Consider the following 21,600-nt stretch of genomic DNA (forward strand, 5'->3'; position numbering starts at 1 on the left):
ATAAGCTCTGGCCTGGTGGGCCACTTGGCTCGTATGCAGACTTTACCTGGTTTGACCATCTAAAAGAAAGTTTTTCTTACAAAGACGTTCAGTTCTAATAGTTTTGCCCGCGTGTGAAAACCAGTTACCCTCCTGCTGAAAGCCTTAATGAAATCCCTGATGTTTAATATGTACATTTCTGTTCAAGTTGTTGTCCATTTTGTCAGGTTATGTCTGCAGTACACCTGGATGTTCTGCGGCCTTTGACAAATTTTCTAAGCTTGCTGTACATGTCAGAAGTCATGGTAAGGTGTTTTTCTTCCCAATAGAGTAAATTCCCTTCAGCATATCAGGCTAAGTTAGTCATACTGGTTGCGCTAATGAAGCATTCAGATCTCAGCGAAAGAAAATTTGTTTTGAGAAGAAGTGATGCTGTAAAGATGTACATTTACTTTCAAAAACTGAAGAAATTTGAAAGCAGCCTGATTGGTGTAACCAAAGTGTAAATCTATTTGCAAACCATGAACAACATGAACTCAAAGTATGTCATTTACAACACAAACTATGTATATTGTTAGTTGAACCTACAACCTTTCAAAATAGTAATTAAAAAATATTATTGCAGGTTCAAGTATTAGCCCTATTGTAGTAGTGTTTGGTAATACATAATATTTTGAAGGATATATATTTCAAAGTGTGTAAAATATCATAGCTAACTTACAGTATCTGCTGTAAAGTTGTTTGATTTGTTTGGGACCTTGTGGTGAACTTTCATACCGAAAAAGAAGCTGACAAATTAGAAGGAGTTGTGAGGGTGAAGCTGTGGGGATGTTGTCTTAGATCCGATATATTCCAGGTATGTACAACAAAGTTTTGTTAATTGTTTTACAGGTTATGTGTGTGAGCATTGTAACAGGAAGTTTTCACAAGTCTGGGAGGTAAGATATGTAATGTACGTTGTGACAGTAAGTGATGCAGATAGATTTAAAGTGTGCAATTAAATTAAGTAATTTACAATAGGTAATCAGTGACAGAGTTAATCGGTAACTATTAACTCTGTCATTAAATAAGACTTGTCATTAATTACTTTATCCAAATTAGTCATCTGGGCCCGGTTGTTCGAAAGCTGATTAACTCTAATCCAGGATTAAAAGTTAATCAGAGTTCTAATTTCTCTTGAATAAAAGTGTTTTCACTGTCCATGTTTCCTGGAGTTTGACATTAGTCAAAGCCAAAATTGAGGGACAAAAAATTTGAACAGAAAACTTCACTGAAAAGTTGCAAAATTGAAATAAAAGTTTACGCTAATCCTGGATTAGCTTAATCGTGCTTTGAACAACCCGGCCCTGGTGTTTCTTGGGAGGGAACCTAAGCGTACAAGTGCCGCGGTTTTTATTAGGTTCCCACGCCATTTTGTTTTCTATCCTTTAAGATATAAATTGTATTTTTGTATCTTCATCGTAATCTTGTATATTAATTTTTGTAATTTAGTAATCATTGTACTGTAATTCTATTTTTGTTGTGTGACAAATCAAAAAATAAATAAAAATAATTAAAACACGTATCTCAAATTGATAATTTAGGTGTTGAGAGTGTTTATTTGTTTGCTTGTTTGTTTTTGGTTAGTTGGTTGGTTGGCTTATTATGGACTGTTTTAATGCAGAGATTTGCTTCTTCAGTGTTTAGAAAAAAACAAAAGTTACAAACAGTGTAATGCAGTGCCTGTCTGTTGAAAATATGCCATTTTAGTCAGTATTCCCATTAGGTTGTCGGAGATTTCATGTTCATCTTGTCCAGGTAAATATAGCAAAGCCATGAAAATGTAGAATAGATTAGCCGTGTGTTGTACATATGGTTTATAACTGATTGTTTGATCTTTTTTTCATAGTTAAGGAGGCATGCCGCTGTCCACAATAGCAATCGGAAAATGTATGAATGTCCCAGAGAAGGATGCTCCCGAGTTTACACTAAAGTAAGTTATGAAATAACGATCAAAATTCAAGAATAATTAAACATTAGTATATTCTCAGCTCCGACTATTGCATTTCTAGCTCTCTGATTGGCTCAAAAACTCCGACTATGAGCCATTAGTCGGAGTTTTACCTTATATGGAAAACAGTGCGCCAAGTTTAAAAATTTTCCGCTCTGTAAAATTGTTGAAATAAAAATCGGCGGCAAAAACCCGATTAAGAATATACTAAAACAATTATTCCATTCGACCTTGTTGGATATGAAGTGATCATAACCAACTCGCGCTACGCGCTCGTTGGTTATTTATCACTTCATATCCAACGCGGTTTCATGGAATAATTGTTAAATAGCCTCTATTTGGCGCGAGAATATGCTTGGATATTTGTCCGCGGACTTTATCTGTTCTGAGAAGCGAACAGCTTTCCGAGAGCGTAGCGCGAGGAAAACTGTGAGCTTTGAGGAACAGATTATGTTCAAGGACAAATATCCGAGCATATTTTCGGGCTAAATGGAGGCTATCGTGTTTATTATCCTTCAAATATTTTTCGCAACACGTGCAGTTTTGAAAATTGGGAATATCACTTGGATATTCCCCAGTTTTAGCTAGTTTATATTTAGTCACATGACGTACTTAGCCAAATCACGCGAGAGTAAAAATATTTGACGGATTATAATTCGACGTATTAGATAATAATTGTTTTCCATGAGCGATATGATGAGCAATTGTCAAGTCATCCATTACTGTTACTCTCTTTCAGGCGTTTAATCTGAGAGTGCACATCAAAGCCTTCCATGAAGGTAACAGGCCGTATGTATGCACTTGGGAGGGGTGTGGAAAAGGATTCGCCCATAAGGTAAGCTGCTTCAACCACTATGTACAGTGACCTTGCAGAATTTGATGTAATTTTGATTGCTATGTACATGTAGTTAAAAACAATATTCACTTAATTAATGGTCCCAGGAGAACAAAAAGCAAAAAGTCAGTAGTAAGTCGTTCTTAAATTCCTTGGGACAGTTACCGTGCTGTGCCCTTTCAAAATTTTCAGAACTGATATTTTTGCACAGTAACCGGATCAGAAAATGAAGTGCTTAATATATTCTTCACCATGTACGGGTATAACACGAACTCACAATATGACCAGCTCCCAGTTGGCTTGTTAGCTCAGTTGGTAGAGCACTGCACCGGTATCGAGGTCATAGGTTGGAATCCCGTTCAGGCCTGAATTTTTTTTCGGGCTTTAATTTCACAGCTGCTTCAGTTGGGAGTATAACTGCGATGATCAGTCATGTCTTCCTTCCCCCATGTTGTGTCTGATTTGTCTTCAGTTGAATTACAAGTGCATTACTTACTATATTTATATTTACCTTCAGGTTTCTCTCAGACAGCACCTGGTGCTTCATTCGCAAAGGAGAATAAAGCCAACACCGTCTCCCGAAGAAAATTCACTGCAAAAGGTAGGTGGTGAGAACGTTGACTGGCTACCATTATGCATGGTGATTACTCCAAGATTCCGGGAGGTTTCCTATTATCTCTGAAAGTTTTATGAAGGTGATTCGAGTCTAGCACACGAGCCATTAAGTCACCGCGTGTTCCTCTGTTCGATTCTGCGTAGCATATCTGTTCTCTCTTTTATTTTCTTTAATTTGTTTTTTCTCCGCCAGAAAAAGAAGAAGAGGAAGCCTCTGTGTATAGCTAAAAAGCTCAGTGGATATCGCTCTTCCCCCTCCGAAAGCTCAGACAGCCACTGCACAGAAACAGCGTCTAGAAGACGAAAGACACCAAACCAGCCTCAAAGGAATGAAACAGACACTGTTAAAGACGCTTCTGAGATGAATTCAGTTGACACCCACGATGGCACACCTCTGGCAGGTGACTGTTGTACAAGCTGTACTCCGCAAAGCGTTACTGAATCGACGAACTTAATGTCTTCTAGTAAAGACTCAGGAACGACCAGTGCAAATCAGGACGGTTCTGGAATGCAGATTGACGTTATTGCTGGTACATGCTCGTCATCCTTAGTGTCGTCATGTAACAACTCTGCAACAACCTTTGGAAGTCAGGGGAGGTCTGAGGATATGGAAGGTGATGCTACTGCTCCTGCAGCTCCTTCGTCAATCTTGATGGCTTCAAGTAACGATTCTGTATCGACGATTGCAACCAAAGACACTTATGAAAGCATGCAAGCTGGCGTTATTTCAGCTTCCTCGTCAACCGTGATGTCTTCAAGTAACGATTCTGTAGCGACAATTCCAAACAAAGACATGTCTGACGAAACACAAGCCGACGTTTCTTCAGGTGCCTCGCCAACCTTGGTGACTTTAAGTGACGACCCAGTTTCGACCATTGCAAACAAAGAAGGAACACAAGCGAGTGTTGCTTTAGCTGGCTCGTCAACCCTGGTGACCTCACGTAACAACTCCACAGCAGTCGTTTCATGCATAGGCAGAGCGGAAGGTATCCATGACGAAATTACCTCGACTCTAGCGTCAACCAACTTTCAAGAAAAGCACGAAGAAGCATTAACAGATGACAAGATGTTTTCGTCTTCCGATGAAGATAGAGATGGTATGGACTGGGAGCCGGCCGTTTTGGAACATTCTGGAGTTGAGTCTCATACGGAACGTGATCTTGAACCTGAAAAAAGTTGTGAAAACCGCAGATACAATTTCATTGGAACCGTCGATTCTTTAATGACTGAGGACGGCCCAAAAGACAAACGGTCCTCCATTGAACCACCAGAAAACAGTTCTACAAGCTCACCTCAACGAATTAACGCGGAGATGGTTTCTACTGCACTGACTGCTGTCTCTGGTAGTGATTCGTTTGAGGACGATATGCCTCTCTCTTTGCTGGCTGAAGTCTCAAGCTCGATCAAAAAAGCAAAAGTGAGTGTAACGAGAAGTCAAGGAACCAAGAAAAAGAAGGGGAAAGGAATGAAGAAAAACATTGATACTGCGGCAGATGATGGGCTTATTGTTGAGGAACGTAACTCCGAGTCAGAGGAAATAGTTTCAGTTTTACAACCTGATCCACCGGCTACAGGTTTGATAGGTTTTAGTAACAATGGTGACATCCATGAGGGCGTGGATGCCCTGGAAAGCACAGGCTTCCCAGGTATGGACGATGTACTTCAAGTTATCATTGAGGAAGAAGGAAACGCACTTGATGGCTCTGATCTTGAGACAGGTCTTCAAACTGCAGATGTTAATATGGAAGACGAATGTGTCGAGATCAACAATCCGGACGATTTAAGTGAAGAAAGAAAATCCGAGTCGATAAGCTCCAAAGAACAAGGGGTAAGCTTTCCAAGGGAAGATTTAAATTCCAATGAGAGAGGCGAAAGCGGTGGTAATTTACTCCTCGCTTGCGGGAGTGATGAGAAAACTAACAGTAACGATGGGGCATTGTCCGACGAGCAAGACGCTATAGAAATGGACAGTTTTTGCGAAGTATCAAATGACTATGGGAATATTAGTAGCGAAGAAGAAAGCATCAGTGTTTTAGAACAGCAAAAATCTACATGCAGCAGCCTAAATGCGCGCGGTGCACACGACAAGGGAATTAACAAGCAAGACTGCTTTAGTGGCTCGACACAAGACACGCGCAAACTAGAAAAATCACGTTCTGTCGCACGTGATCAAGGTGTTGAGGAGAGTCAGGTGACACGTGAAGAGAGTAGTCACTCGGCGAGACGAATCGCGCCTGAGCAGGCTGTAGAAATCAATAATGCGGACGATTTGCGTTCCTCAGTGAAAATCACCAATGACCGCAGGGTTCCTAGAACTCTTCCACAATCAAATAGTAAGAGCCCGAGGCAGAAAAATAAGAAAAACGCCAGTGCCAAAGGTTCAGTGAACGAGCGCAGCTCCAGCGCCTCGGCGAAACCAGCTGTCCGCAGCGCAGGGAAGTGTATGGGTAAAAGTGCCCACCGCGCCAGTCAATTAAATGGTAACACTTCGGAAGGGAACGATGTACATACAGAAACAGAAGGGAATTCTAAAACCATCAAAAAGCCCAAAGAAGAACCTCGCGAAGATGTTTCCAAGGCCAAGTTTCGAAGCAGGGGCAACATTTTTGCTTGCGATTTGCAAACGTTAGAGTTGCTGTGGAATTTTAAAGGAAGGTAGCTTCTGTAGCTTTCACAGGTGCAAACAGTAACCTTGTGCGGGTCATTAATTTTCACGTGATTGTCTCGTGTAACCAATCAGAATGTCGCTTCATCGTGTCAGCCAATCAGGTGCAAAGCTGGTACTATCACCAATTTATACTTCACTGTGGCTGTTGTGCGTATGATTCCTCTATCCACAGTGAGTCAGTGTCATTGTAAAGTTAAGAATTGTAGTGAAATTAATTTTGTATGGAAGGGAGAACCAGATAACGAATTATTTACTCCTCGAATTTAGTTGACTACCAAAATCATCGCTATAGAAGCAGTAAAGTGTTTTACATGACGTCACGGCAGCCATATTTATTTCCCAAAAAAATATCAAACGGCGACCTCGTTGGTGCCCCAAGCCAATCGTGTGGGGGTTGAACTCTTTACTTAAGTTACACTATCTTTAGTTCCAATAAGTTTGCGTTGCTGCTGGCCACGTGAGTGAAAACATGCTATAGCCCTTATGCACTAGCTAATTTCACTACCAATCTTTACTTTAAAAATGCAAGCTAAATCTTATCATAAACAAATTTTCAAAGCTGCAATGATGGAAAAATACCCACTTCATAACAACACGAAGGTTGGAAAAGTCTGCTTGTTAAAGATGATTTCCAGACTGTCTCATCACCTCAGTGTTTGCGAGTCTCACTCGATGGCATGCAAATCGATGTTATTCGTTACGAACCGCTTGCCTTATCTTTGAGGCATTTTAAAATTTTTCCAACAGCTTCTTTGATTTTTACGGCTACGAAGTTGTTTCATCTTGTGATGCCGGAAAGAGCGAAGCTGTATAAAGCTTGGCATCCGTGATGGAGGTGACAAACTCGCAATTCATTTCTTGTAAGTAGTTGCGAAATGTTACATTTTGTGACGTCTTACATGAATCAAAACAGAAAACGTAAACCAACGCGAGAGCTGCGCAGTACGGACTGGAAATCTAGATTATGCTAGATTTCACCGAAACTAGGAAGTTGTTGTCGTAAACCATATGAGCCTAGCGTTGGAACTTAGTTCGTTGTTAACGATCATCACTGAGCAAAGAGAATAGCGAAGCGCGCGACTGACGTCATAACTCAGACAAACAAAACGGAATGGTGGAAGATTTGACGCTTTTTCAAGCCCTTAAGCAAGTGTTCCTAAAACGATTTTTAAAATGAAAATTTGGCGTTCATTTTCCTCCTGTTTCTCTCGGAAAACGCCAATGTCTGACTCTCGTGGGGTTCCAATAATTTGCATTCTATTTTTAAACTTCGCGCGCTTCGTTATTGCTTAGTGAATAAATCAGTATTATCAATCTATTTAGGTCTAAGAGGAGCTTGGAAGAGGCTGTCACCTTGTTTGAGTTCTCGTTGGATCTTTGACCTCAAAATACATCAGTTGAAATGTCTCGATACACTTTTTTTTTTGGACTACTCCAAGTATTTTCAATCAGCTTTTAACAGTCTTCCCTTAATCAGATCGATATGAAAATTACACCAGTAGTTAGAAATAGATTGAAGTTTGGTGCAATATATTTCTGGAGGCAATCGATGTTTCTATGGAAACGATAAGAAAATTGAAAATCGGTAAAACGAATTTTGCGCGAACCAGATGTTATACGTTTAAAGCTACTACCACTGCCTTAAACTATTGTCAATGGCAAGTAGAATATTCAAGAATAAAAATATCTATGTTTGATCTCGAATAAATAGCAAAAAATTTTCAAATTATCCTTTTTACATTCATAATAAATAAACCTGCAGTTAATTTTTCATGGATTCAAAACTTTAAGAAACTTTTTTATTCTTGTATATTCTACTTGCCATATACCAGAGTTTAAGGCACTGGTGTTAGCTTTTCCATATCACATTTAGTTCGCGCAAAATTCGTGTTTTACCGATTTTTAATTTCTTGGTTTATCGTTTCCACGGAAATCGATTGCCTTAAAAAAACACATTGTGCCCCAAACTTCAATCCATTTCCAATTACTGGTGTAATTGTCATATTGATCCGATAAAGTGAAGACGGTTAAAAAGCTGATTGAAAATGGTTGGTATGGTTGAAAAAAAAAAAAAACTACCGAGCCACCTTAATATAGCGTTTGTTCGTTGTTCGTTCCCCCGTAAACGCCCCGTTCCTTAATGTCGATTTGGAATGAGCGTCAAGGTTTTTAGTAAGACTGGGGGGAGCCCTGAATGCTCACCAGGCTCGCGCGCGTCGTTTGCGATAATTCAGTCACTAGCACTTATTTGAGTGTAGTTACGGTCTTAAATACTCTGCTCATATTCTGCTCTTATGAAGAGCATTTCCTTCAGGTGTGAGCACCAGGTATGTGGCAATATGACAAACCACGTATCCTAGTACACTTCACACTTTTGCCTTCAAATGATCTTCTCCTTAACCTCCACCTTCCCGTATCCAATATACAGTGTTAATATTTTTTTTCTTCCCCATCTATGTTTAGAGCACAATGCCAAGATTTAATGTGGGGGTGGGGGCGCTAGAAAAAATGTGGACGACCGCGGGAAAATGGAATAATTAGTACCAACAGAAGACTGTCCTTGAGTTGGGTAGCAGCTCTGACAAGGTCTCACAAGAATGGCTCGATACCCTTTAAGAGAACAGGTTTTCACCTCTGTCCTAATAGCAAGAAGGTGAAGTTTCGATCGTGATCGTTGAGCTTGTGAGTAGTAATATCACTTGAATCAATACCCCCAGGGACTTTTAAGTGCGCAACTAGGAACAAACGAGTTACATAATGCGATCGATTTATCTTCGCCTGAAAATAGCGTGCAAACATTTTATTGTCGTGTCGAGCATGAACGAAAGGGATTGACGCCAGGTACAAAGGATGCTAGCGTTCAAAAGCTGTGATGTTTGCACCTCGCACATAACATTAAATATGCAAGTATCGAAATATTTCTCTTGTCCAACGTTCAGCGCTTGCCACATGGAAGTTTTTATGAACAGATACCAGTGAGCATAAGTTTACAAAGAGCGCCCCATATTCTGCTCTTATAAAGAGCATATCCTACAGGTGTGAGTACAAGGTATGTGACAAAATGAAAAATCAACAGCCTTGAGACGTAGCGGAGTTCGCTGTCTTCAAAGTACAGTTACACATACCACCAGATACAACGATCAAGATGTGTGTAATTTTCAAAAAGCTTGCAGGCTTTGACATTTAGATGAAATTATTTCAGTTTTTTTTTCTCCCAAGAAATGATAGGAAGACAAGAAAATTTTTGAAAGTTGTTTAAAGCGTGTGACTAACATGGACCACATATTTCTGAAGGTGTTCGTAAGAAATGACCTCACTATGGAAACCACTGACAGCCTCAAAACAATCGGCACTTGTTCTTTATTTCTTTTTATTCATATCTTGGCTTTTCACACGAAAATTAACCATCGTAGTTTGAATCTTTTGAGAATCATCCCGCCGGGATGCAGTCCTCATTATTTTTACAGCTAAGATATGTTTGATAGTAAATAACTCTTGCGATCAAACAGAATCTTGTACACAGAATCCGCTATGTTTGAATAGGAAACAATAGTCTCAGGGTGAATAAAACACTTTCAAACTATTGGTTCGCTTTCAGAATTCAATAAATTATAGCCTGATTTAATATATAGGACTTAAATATTGCGTGGAGTTTTGAGACTCGATCCCAGATTCTTAGCTGTTTTTCATGCCAACAACACGACAGTTATAAGTAACTTATCAAATTGACGGCGCGTGTTGTTTTCGTTCCAGCACCTGGCAAGTGTAATTAATACTAAGAACCTCGAAAGCAGTAACTTGGTTAGAAAATACGGTAAGTAAAAATGTTTTTCTATTTGCTGTCACAGAGGGCTGTCATCTTCGGGAGCCGAGACAAACGCAATAAGAATATTGAAGAGAATTCAAAAAAACATGAATTCATTCCCTTAGCCACAAGAATCAGCAGTTAAATATAGATGTAATGGCGCCTCTGTGACGCTCAGTAGAGATCTAACAGTTTGTAGTTAGCGCGATAGGCCTGGTAAAAGCAGTTAAGCCGGATTCCGCGTTATTTACGCGCGTCAACAGATGTGGGTTTCGTAGGTTCGCTGGCATGTTAAAAACAAAATTGAGCAGATGTATGGATTGGTAAAAGGTGAACAATTTATGCACGAATATTTATTGAAATTCATATTCGATGACGTGCGCAAAACAGTGGAAAACCAACCAACATGACCAAAGAGCGATTTTTCTCCCTCATAGGTTTGGCGTCCTTACCTCTGCTCTATTTTTGTTTAGGCACGTAAGCTCGCCCGTCAACGTACTCGGAATAACGCGAAAATGAAATCCGTCCTCCTTTTTAATTTTCATTTGGTTGGGGAAAGGGGTGGTTCCGCCACCCCCAACCCCCCCCCCCCTTACCCCCTCCCTAACTTTATGTTATTCAAACGACGCCATTTTGGTTCCGCTATCTTCGATTTGTTGGGATTGTTATTGGTTAGTGTGTTTTGTTTCAAAACGATAGAAAAACTAAACTCCAAATTGGAAAAACTTGGTTGTCTAAGTATGGTTGCCATGGAAACATCAAGTTCAGAGAACAATGATTAGTCAGTTATGAACAGTTGAAGTCGGTGCGGGGACAAGCCCCCGTCATTCCGAGCGAAATAGAGCACCAATGAATGATATGTGTCACTAACCTTGGCTCTTTGCTACCTTACTGTAGATCTGACGACCAGGCAGATTTTAGGCTGTACCATGACGGTCGTTGAAATAGTGATTATGGCCGTACTTTTAGCTGCAAGTACCACAACGCTAATAACTCTTTTTACGCATTGCAAAGGCGAACACGGAGGAAAAAATACTAGCAAAGACGAAAGGACATTGACGGATAAAGAAGCCGTGGCATAACATTGTGCAGAAGGGATTCTACACCGGAAAGGGCAAAAACAAAAACTCTCAGTGCCTTGAACATTGGTTGAAGGAAAATTTCATAAACAATGAGCATTTATATTTGGTTTCTATCAGGGAGTATTGTAGTATTCTTGAAGTGGCTGGATTTTAAACACTTAAAAATTGCGGTATCTACACTCTACAATTATAATTAATAATAATTGATTCAGTTGTCCGTCGGGTCAAAATTACGTTTTGCATATCGACGTGCGAATGTACATATTTTGAGCTCTAGTATTGTAACGTTTAACTTGGGTATATTTTTGTCCACAATGAAAAAAACAAGAAAAACTTACGGCATAAAGACGAATGAGGAATTTCTTTATTTGTTCGCATTTAACATGTCTTTGGCACGTCTTTAATTAATACAATTCTTGTACATTAGTCACCCAGGAAACGGATTTGTTCACCAAAAATTGTATTGATATATTTTTTCCAATGTATTCAAATTAGTCAAGTGATTGAAGCTTCAAAACAAAATAAACGCCCTGTATAATCATAACAAAAAGCAAGCGTATAACTGCAACACAAGTTTCTTCTGAGAACGAGACACTCTTACGTTCAACGAGAAATTATTCAAGACCACTTGCTGCGTAGGCTGGAAAACGGAGTAAGTAGTTGAGATGCTTACATGTATGCGCCACGTATGTGCACATCCACAGCAAAATGTTCAAAAAGCGCCATCTTTAATCTTGAACAATACGGGCATATTCGTGCCCTGGATCCCAGAGGGTTTTTGGGGGACAGTGATCCCTCGTTTCGACGTCTCCGCTCGCCGCATCTAACGCTTCAGCGGGTTCACTGCTCCCGGCGAGAAAGAAAAGTAAAATTTCGGGCACCCAGGTAGTATATTCGATAATCTAGAGCAAAAATATCGCTGTTCTAATTTATCAATGTCCGCTTACATAATTACACGTCAGAAGAATAGACGGCATCAATTAGAAATGAAGCGGCTGCCTTGAATAATTGAGCGTGCAGATCTAGATTAATCTGTCCTTATGCCTTGGCATCGACAAAAACAGTCTGCTGCCCTCAGCTCGGTATTCTAGGCACATTTTGTATACATTTCATTCCGTTTTGAGGAAAAATGCGGGATTAAAATCCCCGTGGTAGTTCCCCTTTAAGTTTGTAGCAATACAATTTCATCCTCGACTCGTCAGAATTGAGGAACCATATGACAGCTGAATACGTAAAAATATACTGCTGAATACAAAGTCGAAGACAGTGTAAATAGACACATGAAAATTTAGATTATTTAATCGCATACTGACCATGCTGCACATCACGCTTGGTCGATTTTCAGGCGCTGTGCGCGTAGCCTACTTTTTTCCGTACCCACCCCCAACCACCATACCCCTTGAGGTAAAACGGGCGCCCTTGTATTGCCCACCTGGAAGACGGATGACCACGGGATCACGCGGGCTAATAATAGATAAATGACCAACCTCCTTCGCAGCTGTCATTTAGGTCATCACGCAATGTTTGTGACACGAAAAGGGCTGCCCGAAGGAGACTCGGCAAAAACGAAGCTCATTTATTGGCTACTCAAGAAAGAGTGCGAGCTTTTCCAAAGTTATTTCGGTTGGCACGAGGATTATATCGCGTTACTTAGGACGGAGGCTCTCGCTCTCTTCCTACCCATGCAGATGGACGCCCTTTGAACTCGCGCGAAATCTTTATAAATTTACAAATTGTCTTTGAATTTTGCAATTATCTAGATTCGTTCAGCCCCGCCGATCAGTCTAAAAACTTGCTCAAAGTAAATATGTAACGCCAGCGATCAACTTCAAAAGAAAATTCCACGTTATTGTTTTGCAGAGAACGGCAAAGAAATATACAAAGATAATAGAGAACTTAAGCAAACCTGCAACGGCAACGAGGACGTCACCAAACAAAAGGTTTAATGAGGAGAAAAATAGCTGTGCACGTGTGTTATAAATCTTCGTACATTTCTTTGTCGTCCTCTGCACAACAACGTGAAATGACTACGTTCTGCGTATTTTGAAGAACGCGAGCGACGGCGGCTAATTTTTCGTATTCTTATGTGGAATTGAACGCTGGCGTTATATATTTAGTTTGAGCAAGTTCTGAGACCGATAGGAGCACTGAACAGATCTAGGTAATTGCAAAATTCGAAGGTAAATATAATTTCCTTTTTTACTGAGCGTTGTCCTTGCTCAATAAATCTTTTGTTTGGTGACGTTGCCGTTGTCGTTGTGGTTTAAGAGTCTATTAATTTCCTTGTGAGAGCTCGAGCTCAAGGTATCGACACCTGCGTAGGGAGTTGTACGGTGATTGTACGGTTTTGTTGCTCCAGGGAAAAATAGTGATTTCAATGTGTCACGTAATACATTATCAACCAATAGGAATGTGTCATTTGATTACCTGCTTTCTGGTTGCTTAGTAATCAGCTTCATTGCAATGCAGTTACCTGATCAAGCTGATTGTCTCTCTAACTGTGACCTTATGCAATGCTATAGTGATTTATTAGGAAGGCAGACGTTTGAAAATCTCCTTTTTTCCTAGCAGTTTTCTGACCTCCGGCCGGCTGGGAGTAGCACAGCACTATGCTCATAGTGGAATCAATAGCAGTTGCTACCTTCATGATGATCGGTGTGTTTGGTGCGACTCTTGCAGTGTCCCATTGTGCCAACAGAGGGCCAATGGCCAGGACTCCAACAAGAACTGTAAACTTGAAAAGAACAACAGAAAGCGAGGAACGTGACCCTAGCTTAATTAAAATGAAGCGTGTTTGACTAGTCAAGCTGTCGAATTACTCAGTGAATTTTACAACGAATGTACACTCTGAAAATTATCATTTTGAGCTGTAAAAATAATCTAAGACAAAAGCTTTGTAACTACCTTAAACTGCGCTCTTCGAATTTAAGGTAATGTGAAAGTTCATAATAAACTACGATAACTTCAGTTGTATAACTTCAGGGCTTGAGAGAAGGAGAAAATTCACCGATTATTTTACGCGCATCACAGGCTTTGGGGGCAAAAACAGCTCTGAAGTGGACAAAACATCGTCTTATTGGATTTCTCATTTCCAAGATTGGTTTTGCTTGTAGGAGCATGAGCTGGTATTATAAGTTGGACAAAGTGTACGATATCTCAGTACTATTAATTTTCAACTGAAGGTCTTAGCGCAATGACATATTCCCTCATTCATAAATGACAACCTACCACCAATAAAATGAACTGATTTTGTTCTTTTTTTAGTTACATTGCATATGTTATATTACATCTAAAATACACTATTTACAATGCAATGCTTGCTTCTAACAACACTGTACGTAAATCTATTCACAATACACCTTATTCCAAAATGGCCGCCATTTTAGTATTCTTTTGTTTACTTGCAAATTAGCCCTTGTTGCCTCGTTCTTAAACTCGAAATTCAATAGAATATTTTCCCTTAAACTAGGCATCAAGGGCTAATTTGCAAGTAAACAAAAGACTACTAAAATTGCGGCCACTTTGGAATAAGGTGTATACGCCATTTACAATACGTTATATTACATTACCTACTTACAATACGCCATACTACTATATTCACATTACTTACAGTATGTTACATTTATAATACTTACAATACACGATATCACTTACTTACATACATCACTAACAATACATGACATGGCCTATACGTTACAATACATTATTTATATACTTACGATATGTTATTTCACTTACCTAGAGATCACTTACAATACATTGTATCGTTTACTTACAGCACTCTGCACAAAATTAGAATAAACTATTATACACTATTTTTAAGGTTTAAAAGCCTTACAACTGGAAAGTGCGACTGAATTAATGAAAACAGAATTGAACCACTCCTGGAAAAAGGTATTGGGTTTGTTTGACATATAAAGAGCTACGTACTAACATTCAATTCATATTTTGTCATGTACAATTCAGTTATGAAGTCTGCGAAAAGAAATTTGACGTTATTTAATGCTTTACAAGGAAGAAAGTACTTACCAATGAGAATTAGGTGGTTTAGGGCTGAACAAGAAGACCAATTATTAAGTACGCCGTAAATAATTTCATTCTTGGAAAGGCTGAGGGTCTTTTTAGAAAAAGTCTAATACCATTTAATAAAATCGGACCAGAAAGAACTAGCCATGGGACACGATACGAATAAATGGCTGGCTGGTTGGTCTACCTTGGAGCAAAAGGGACAATGAGGGACGTGAACCGTTTTTATTTTGTTCAAAATGCAACTGGATTAAAGAAAATTACAAATAATCTCATTTTGGGATACTGAAAGTAAAATTTCTTTCGTCGCTAAAAAGGTATACTGAATATATTTTCTGTGAAGAATCTCAAACTACACAAATGACATAAGCGGTGCAAAAACACTTTTATACTATTTCGATTAACCTTTAATAAGCATTAGAGGAAATGGTTATGAAGCCCTGCAAACATCAAAGGAGCATACCTCAAGATTTACGCTGGAAGGTCCGCGACCGTGCACAATCTTTTTGTTTTGCGCTCATGCACTATGTATGAATTACGTAACCAGTAGTCAGTAGTAAACAACTGTTGTGCTTTGTGCACGGTCAAGGTCAAAAAGGAGAACAAAAATATTCAACAAAGAACTTTGTTGAGTTTCATAACCATCCCCCTCTATCAACTATGCTTTAATCTTGAGTTAGCGTCAACCGTCTTTTGAACAACCCGACCTAAAAGATTAAAAGCGGAGACGTTAAAATTACCATTACCAACTGCACTTATAAAAATCTGGGCAAAACCTTCATTTAAAAATTACTACTTCACTTTCATTTCAGTGCGTTTTAGTGAATAAAACCACCCTCTGAAAGCCGCCCAGTTAACCCCATCAGCATCAGATAAATGAGCTCCTCTAAGGTATAATCCGTTGAGATTGGATTCATGACAACCACTGTACCACCAGGCTCCTTTGTACAACTGCGCACAGACATTCGTACTGTCGTTGTCTTTCGTGGAAAACGCTGAACCACTGAAAGAGAGTTAGAAGTATTTTAGTCAAAATGGTTTAAAGATCTCTGTTTAAAAAAGAACAATTTCTTGACTCGAATTTCGAAAGTTCCAATGCATGTACAATAGAAAATAGTGTACGCCCCACTGAAAAAAAAAATGTTTTGACATCACAGGACTGGAACCAGTAGGTTCTTCGACTAAACCGAAAACATCAGAATTCTCGAAGAACAAAACCCCGAGAGTAATTTGAACTACTTAGACTTGAAGATAAAATTAGCTCATTTGCCCTTTTATTCAGGACTTTAAATTTCCTAAAGCCACCCTCGGGAAAATGGGGGCTGGCCGCTAAATCGGAAATGGTCGCTGAATGGTGGTTAGTGTACTTTACATATTTTTTTACCATCGGGTTAACTTCTTAGTGAACATGAAATCACGTCAAGACAATGATGATATATCATCTCCTTTTCCAAAACAAAGCTAAACAACGTGTATTAAATTTTGGGCGGCCGTTTAGGCACAGTGGGAAATCCTCATCAGGGTGACCAAAAAGTGTTCGCAGTCACTTCAAGGAGGCAGTCGGTTAACAGGGGTTTTATTTGTAGTATTGTACTGACAATACTTTCGGGCCGGCTAATAGGTGGCCAGTTAACAAAGGTTCGACTCTGTAATAATCTCAGCACTATATAAACTTGAGCAGTTCTCCTACTTATGAATTGCCATCGAGTCACCAGCTGTACCATTGTATCCTCCAATCAAAAGCCTGTACTCATCTCCCTCGTCTGCAACCCTAAAAGTCGTGTACTCAGCGTATCTGATGTCGTCTTCAAAATCCTCCAAGTCAACTCTTAGCTTGACGATACCAGCGGCCGTCAAACGGTGAAGATTGTCGTTTCCGAGCCAGAACTCTCCTTTCAGATTTCCAAAACCATTTTTGTAGGATTCCCATCCAAGAAAGAAGTCAACAGAGCCGTCCAAGCGCCTCTGAAAGACTGTCCAGCCGCCACCGTCCGTGACCATGTCACACAACACTTGCATTGGTTTGCCGCCATCTGGATTGGTGGTGTACACGCCACTGGATGTGAAACCATCTTGAAGGAGTTGGGCGCAGCTTTTGGCTTCTGTTGATTGAATTAATTAAACAAAAATTAAAGGTAAGCAATTGAACATTGTGCGTTTCACCTAGTAATCAACTAATTTACTTATTTATAATACAAAAAAGCAAGGTAATCAATCTAATCAATCGCAAAGGAAACAGAAATTCCAGAAAACCAATCAAAACTTGAACAAAATGCCAGTAGCGGACGCAAAGCGCGCGAAAATGAGTGCCAATGAGCTAGGATTGGGATTGGTTTTTGTTTTATTTTTGATTGGACGAAAAAGTGTCGCGTGTTTTTTTAGGCCAATCCAGCAAAGTAATGCATAGCCTATCACCTTTTGCTGCTCAGGTGAACACCACTCTATTATTATTTATAAAATCTGGATCATTGGATAATGCAATTCGAGAGTTTTCATTGGCTTAGCCATGCATCATGGGTTATGAGCCACGCTCTACAAATATGGTACGCATGCGTGCGTACGTGTGATGTTTTTTTAAGGCGTTTTTAGTTTTATTTCAGTTTGGTTTATATTTGGGGGGCGTTTTTAATAACACATTTATTCCACTCGCACTTGTTGGATATGAGATGATTGACATGTTTGACCCTTAAACTGTACTTAAATTTGTTGGTGTATGATCGAAACGTCTTCGCATCTTTCTCGAAAGTTTTCGGCAATCTTGGGTATCTTCCGAAATCTTCACAATTTTTGGAGAATCTTCGAAAATCTTCGAAAATCTTCGCAAAGTTTTCGGAAATCTTCGGGAATCGTTGAAGACGTCGTTATCAGTACGTTTATATAATAAACAAAATAATACATGATTGCTTGTAGATCGATATGGAATATGTCTTCTCGTGCTCAACTTGATATCTCACGAGGTCGCTGCGCTCACTCGTGAGATATCAAGTTGAACACTCGCCCATGTATTATCCTCCATTTACATTATTGATGTGAATAATTCAATTAGACACAACGGCATAGCCCAGAGGCCATAATATCAGTAAGGACCTCGTTTCCATTTTAGTTCGAGAATGTCTTAAAATTACAATCAAAATTTTGGGTATTCCATTCAAGCACCGACCTTTATACTGTATATTTAGACCTACCGGTAGCTGTACCCAACCTCCCAGGAAAAATGGGAGGGATCACTTACTGCACGGTTTTCCCGTGTGGCCTTCAATGCAATTGCATCGCACGCTCTCATCTTGATAGTCAGGGATGCAGACTTCTTTTTTCCCACATGGCGAGCTCTCCGACTCACAGATGCTCTGTTCCAAAACAAGAGCCCATTACCCGGAGCCTCCATCTCTTACACCAAACCTGTGAGTCAATCCTGTCCCGTATCTTTCTATTTTTAGAAACAGCACTTGTGGGACTTCTTTTCACTTTTGCGACTCCTTTTCAATACCCAATGATACCTGAACTAAGATAATTATTTGCCACTACAAAAGCTGAAATACCCTTTTGCTCTCAATTGTGCATTTTTTATCTGCAGACACCAGATATTTCGTGAGAAACCAAGAGACTCTTGCGCTAATTACAGTTCTGAAATTAGAATGATACGGGAAAGGGTTGACCCTACGTTATAGTACGTATGGAGGCTCCGGGTGCTGGGCTCCTGTCCAAAACAAACTTTTGTTAACATAAAAATACTTTATTCAAGGAAAAGTTTCTGTATCCAACATGTGGCATTATCTATGTGTCTGGGGCCGCGGCCACGCTAAGCCGGAGGAATTTAAATACGGAGGTTTCGAAGAGGCATCCAATTTTCTCCTTCCACACTATGCCGGAGGAATTTAAAAACGCAATAATAGACACACCGTAGGCACAATTTGTTTAACTTGGTCGCACACTTAGATATGGTAACGGTGCGTCTCACAGACTGGTCATTTTGAATTAATGTTTGAGGAGAACTCGGTCAGGGAAATCACATGATCATCGAAACGCCAAGGTTTTCGAAAATGGCGTTTTCGTGACGGATTAATGTGGACGGTAGGCCTAACCGCAGAAATAGGGCTGCGTTTTCAAATTCCTCCAGCGTAGTGTAGATGTGGCTAAGTCACATCTGCCGACAGGGTTTATAACTAATGGTTCAGAAATAGGTTTTCTGGGTTTTCTAATTGTCTCCCGTTGTGATTAGCACCACATGAGCGTTGCATTTTCTAGATGCGATCCTTTTTGCAGTCACCCCAAAACGCAGATCATGCAGGCCGCAGACTGCAGACCAGGCAGACTGTGCAGACTGAGTACTTTTAAAACTCTTATTCTTGTTTTCGCATTTACTTTTGACTCGAATTTTTTTTGATTCAAGTTATTGTTCAATAATATATCGGAGTGTTATTTACGCACAGGCCGCAGTATGTGACTGTCGATTCAACAGACGAAAGTGTTATAGACTTTGTAAGGGAAACTCCCTTTAGTCCTAAATGAGCTTAAGCAAGAGATCATCGAGGTAATTACCTTGATAATCTCTTGGCTTAAGTTGAACTATTAACATGTTGAAATAAACTTCACTTGTAATGTCACACGAAACATCTACATTTTCTACTCCTGGTGTACAAAATGTAATTCCAAATGGGGCGTTGGAGCATGACGGTCACCGTGATCACGCAAATACAGCCGAGCGCATGGAAAGATCTCAGAAAATCGATTATCATTTGAAATTCTCAGCGCGGCAATAGGGCTGCCGTGATGAGTTGATGCGATGGTAAATTTATCTGGCCTTATGGTAGTGGTGTTTTAATGGCGATTTAGACTACGAGCACGGTAGTTCCTCTTTCGCTTAGTCCGTCGCGCGTGACGTGAAAGAAAACCACGAGGAAAAATTATTTCGCTCGGGTATGTTTTTCCTCGAGGTTTATTTACGGTCAACAACAACATCAAATTGAACAAAAGAAATAAAACTGCAAGCCACAAACTCGTCAAACATAGACGCAATTTGCGCCCAAAAATGTATGGCAGACACAAAGAAAACCCTATGTTTGGGTAAGTGAGGATTATTTCCCATACCGAAGTCTATTAAACGAGTTCGTCTGTTGAATCAACGGTCAGATGCTGAGTTTGTGCGGCCTGTGGATAAATAACAAACATTCGGATATATTGAACATTTTTTTTGTAGCTAGAACCAAAAAAATGTAAGTAAAGTGTTAGAAAAAAAGTACTCAGTCTGCACGGTGTGCATGGTTAGCACGGTCTGCAGTCTGCAGTCTGCGTTTTGGAGTGACCGTCCTTTTCGTTCCTAAACCAACAAAAAAGCTAGTGCTCTAATAAATATTATCTGGTTAAATCCTCCTTCCGAATGTTCGATGTTCCTGCAAAACTCAATATGATTCTGAATAAGAGCAGCAGAGAGACTAAGACCTTCTTATTCTGATACAGTCCACGAGCTAGCTAGGAGAGAAATAATCTTAAGTTTTTCATTAGGAAGACATGTGAAATTATTCGTAATTACCTGCACTCCTCTATAACGGAAATCTTCAGCCTCTGTGAAGTTTACACGACCAACAAATCGATCAGAGTCGCTCAATTGACACATGTGCCTTCCAGCGTTGTTCTTTTTCGATCCAAAGTTTAAAGACTTACATCGCTCATCCTGTAAGCACTCAAAACGACAAGAACTTTCCGAATCCACTTCTTTTTCGCTTATCACGCTTCCATTCAGCTTCCAACCTTCTACTGGTCGGGCAAAGTTGACCGCTTTGAAACCGGGCTCTAAAATACGGCCTATTCCACATACTGCCGTAAAAAGGAGGCATATCACCCAGGTATTCATGTCTTGTCAGGCGAAGAATACAAGCAAAGGGCTATGTCGAGTTATACTGATTCAGTCATAGTTCAGTTTTGTAAGATGGCAGGTGTAGAGGTATGTTGACTAAAAGCCATTTATAATTAACCGACAACGCTAATTTTCTGCAGCTGATTTCAGCTACTGGACCTTCTTCAGCACTCAAATCAATACTCCTGTTTGTTTGTTTGTTTGTTTCTTATTTTCTTGAAAAGATAATTTTAAAAAATGATCGCTTTTCTCTTTTTAATTTTTTTTGTTTTGTTTTGTTTTGGACTGCACCTCTCAAGTTTTAAAATTGTCGACATTTTAAACATAACTTTTGCTGTTGAAACTGAGGTAATAAATGTCCCCCTACTGGTAACATGAAGCCTTTGTTTTCCATAATAAAGTTTCTCAAATTATGCTTTTAATTCCTAAAATTCGACGTTTCAAGTCACAGATCTTTTAGCCATCCGGCATTACAATGAAACATCCTTTTTTATATAAGAATATTGTTTTTCCGGTCGAGGCTGAATATTCTTATTTTCCTACCAATTTTAGGCTGAAAATATTCTTGTGAATATTCTTACATTATAGCATATGACATTTCTGTTTTCGAGTGTATTTGGTGTCTGGATGATGTTAAAGTAATTTTGGAGCCAGCCTGCAGGCATTTAAGCCTCATATGACACACATAACTTCTTGCACAAAAGTTATTAGCATCAAACATACGGCTAGTGCCGTTTTTGTTGCTT

The 21,600-nt window shown here is 39.6% G+C and overlaps 3 protein-coding genes and 1 long non-coding RNA gene across 5 annotated transcripts in view; 3 read left to right on the forward strand and 1 right to left on the reverse strand.

Moving 5' to 3' along the window:
• LOC110060273 (uncharacterized) overlaps positions 1-7,498 on the forward strand; it is a 29,449-nt gene extending 21,951 nt beyond the window's left edge. For both annotated transcript variants that reach the window (XM_089272535.1, XM_089272534.1), the window contains 6 exons: positions 207-284; positions 871-917; positions 1,868-1,951; positions 2,709-2,804; positions 3,322-3,405; positions 3,613-7,498. In XM_089272535.1, the coding sequence (XP_089128661.1) occupies positions 207-284; positions 871-917; positions 1,868-1,951; positions 2,709-2,804; positions 3,322-3,405; positions 3,613-6,078 (2,855 nt within the window). In that variant the 3' untranslated portion in view covers positions 6,079-7,498. The remainder of the gene's footprint in view (positions 1-206; positions 285-870; positions 918-1,867; positions 1,952-2,708; positions 2,805-3,321; positions 3,406-3,612) is intronic.
• The window catches only part of LOC149103707 (uncharacterized), a 153,962-nt gene that overhangs the window by 85,908 nt on the left and 46,454 nt on the right, over positions 1-21,600 (forward strand). The gene's annotated exons all lie outside the window — the stretch shown is intronic.
• On the forward strand, positions 8,617-14,245 carry LOC110060304 (uncharacterized). The gene is made up of 3 exons (XR_016201766.1): positions 8,617-9,901; positions 10,790-11,626; positions 13,543-14,245. It is a non-coding gene; the product is annotated as an uncharacterized LOC110060304 (long non-coding RNA).
• LOC110060272 (ficolin-2-like) lies at positions 14,356-17,083 on the reverse strand. The gene is made up of 2 exons (XM_089272538.1): positions 16,691-17,083; positions 14,356-16,003 (listed from the first exon to the last, which is right to left on the reverse strand). The coding sequence occupies exons 1-2, from the start codon at positions 17,017-17,019 to the stop codon at positions 15,793-15,795; spliced, it is 540 nt and encodes a 179-aa protein (XP_089128664.1). The 5' UTR covers positions 17,020-17,083; the 3' UTR covers positions 14,356-15,792.

Source organism: Orbicella faveolata, unplaced genomic scaffold (assembly GCF_042242905.1).
Source record: "Orbicella faveolata isolate gen_17 unplaced genomic scaffold, um_ofav_v1 contig_35, whole genome shotgun sequence".
Classification (NCBI taxonomy): domain Eukaryota; kingdom Metazoa; phylum Cnidaria; class Anthozoa; order Scleractinia; family Merulinidae; genus Orbicella; species Orbicella faveolata.

Excerpts from the sequence above, each read along its gene's own strand:
- LOC110060272 (XM_089272538.1), bottom strand. The coding sequence starts at position 17,019 with ATGCAAGTGTTGTGTGACATGGTCACGGACGGTGGCGGCTGGACAGTC. Across the intron at positions 16,004-16,690 it reads GACTCGATGGCAATTCATAA|TGGTTCAGCGTTTTCCACGA; the intron begins GTAGGAGAACTG and ends ACTCTCTTTCAG.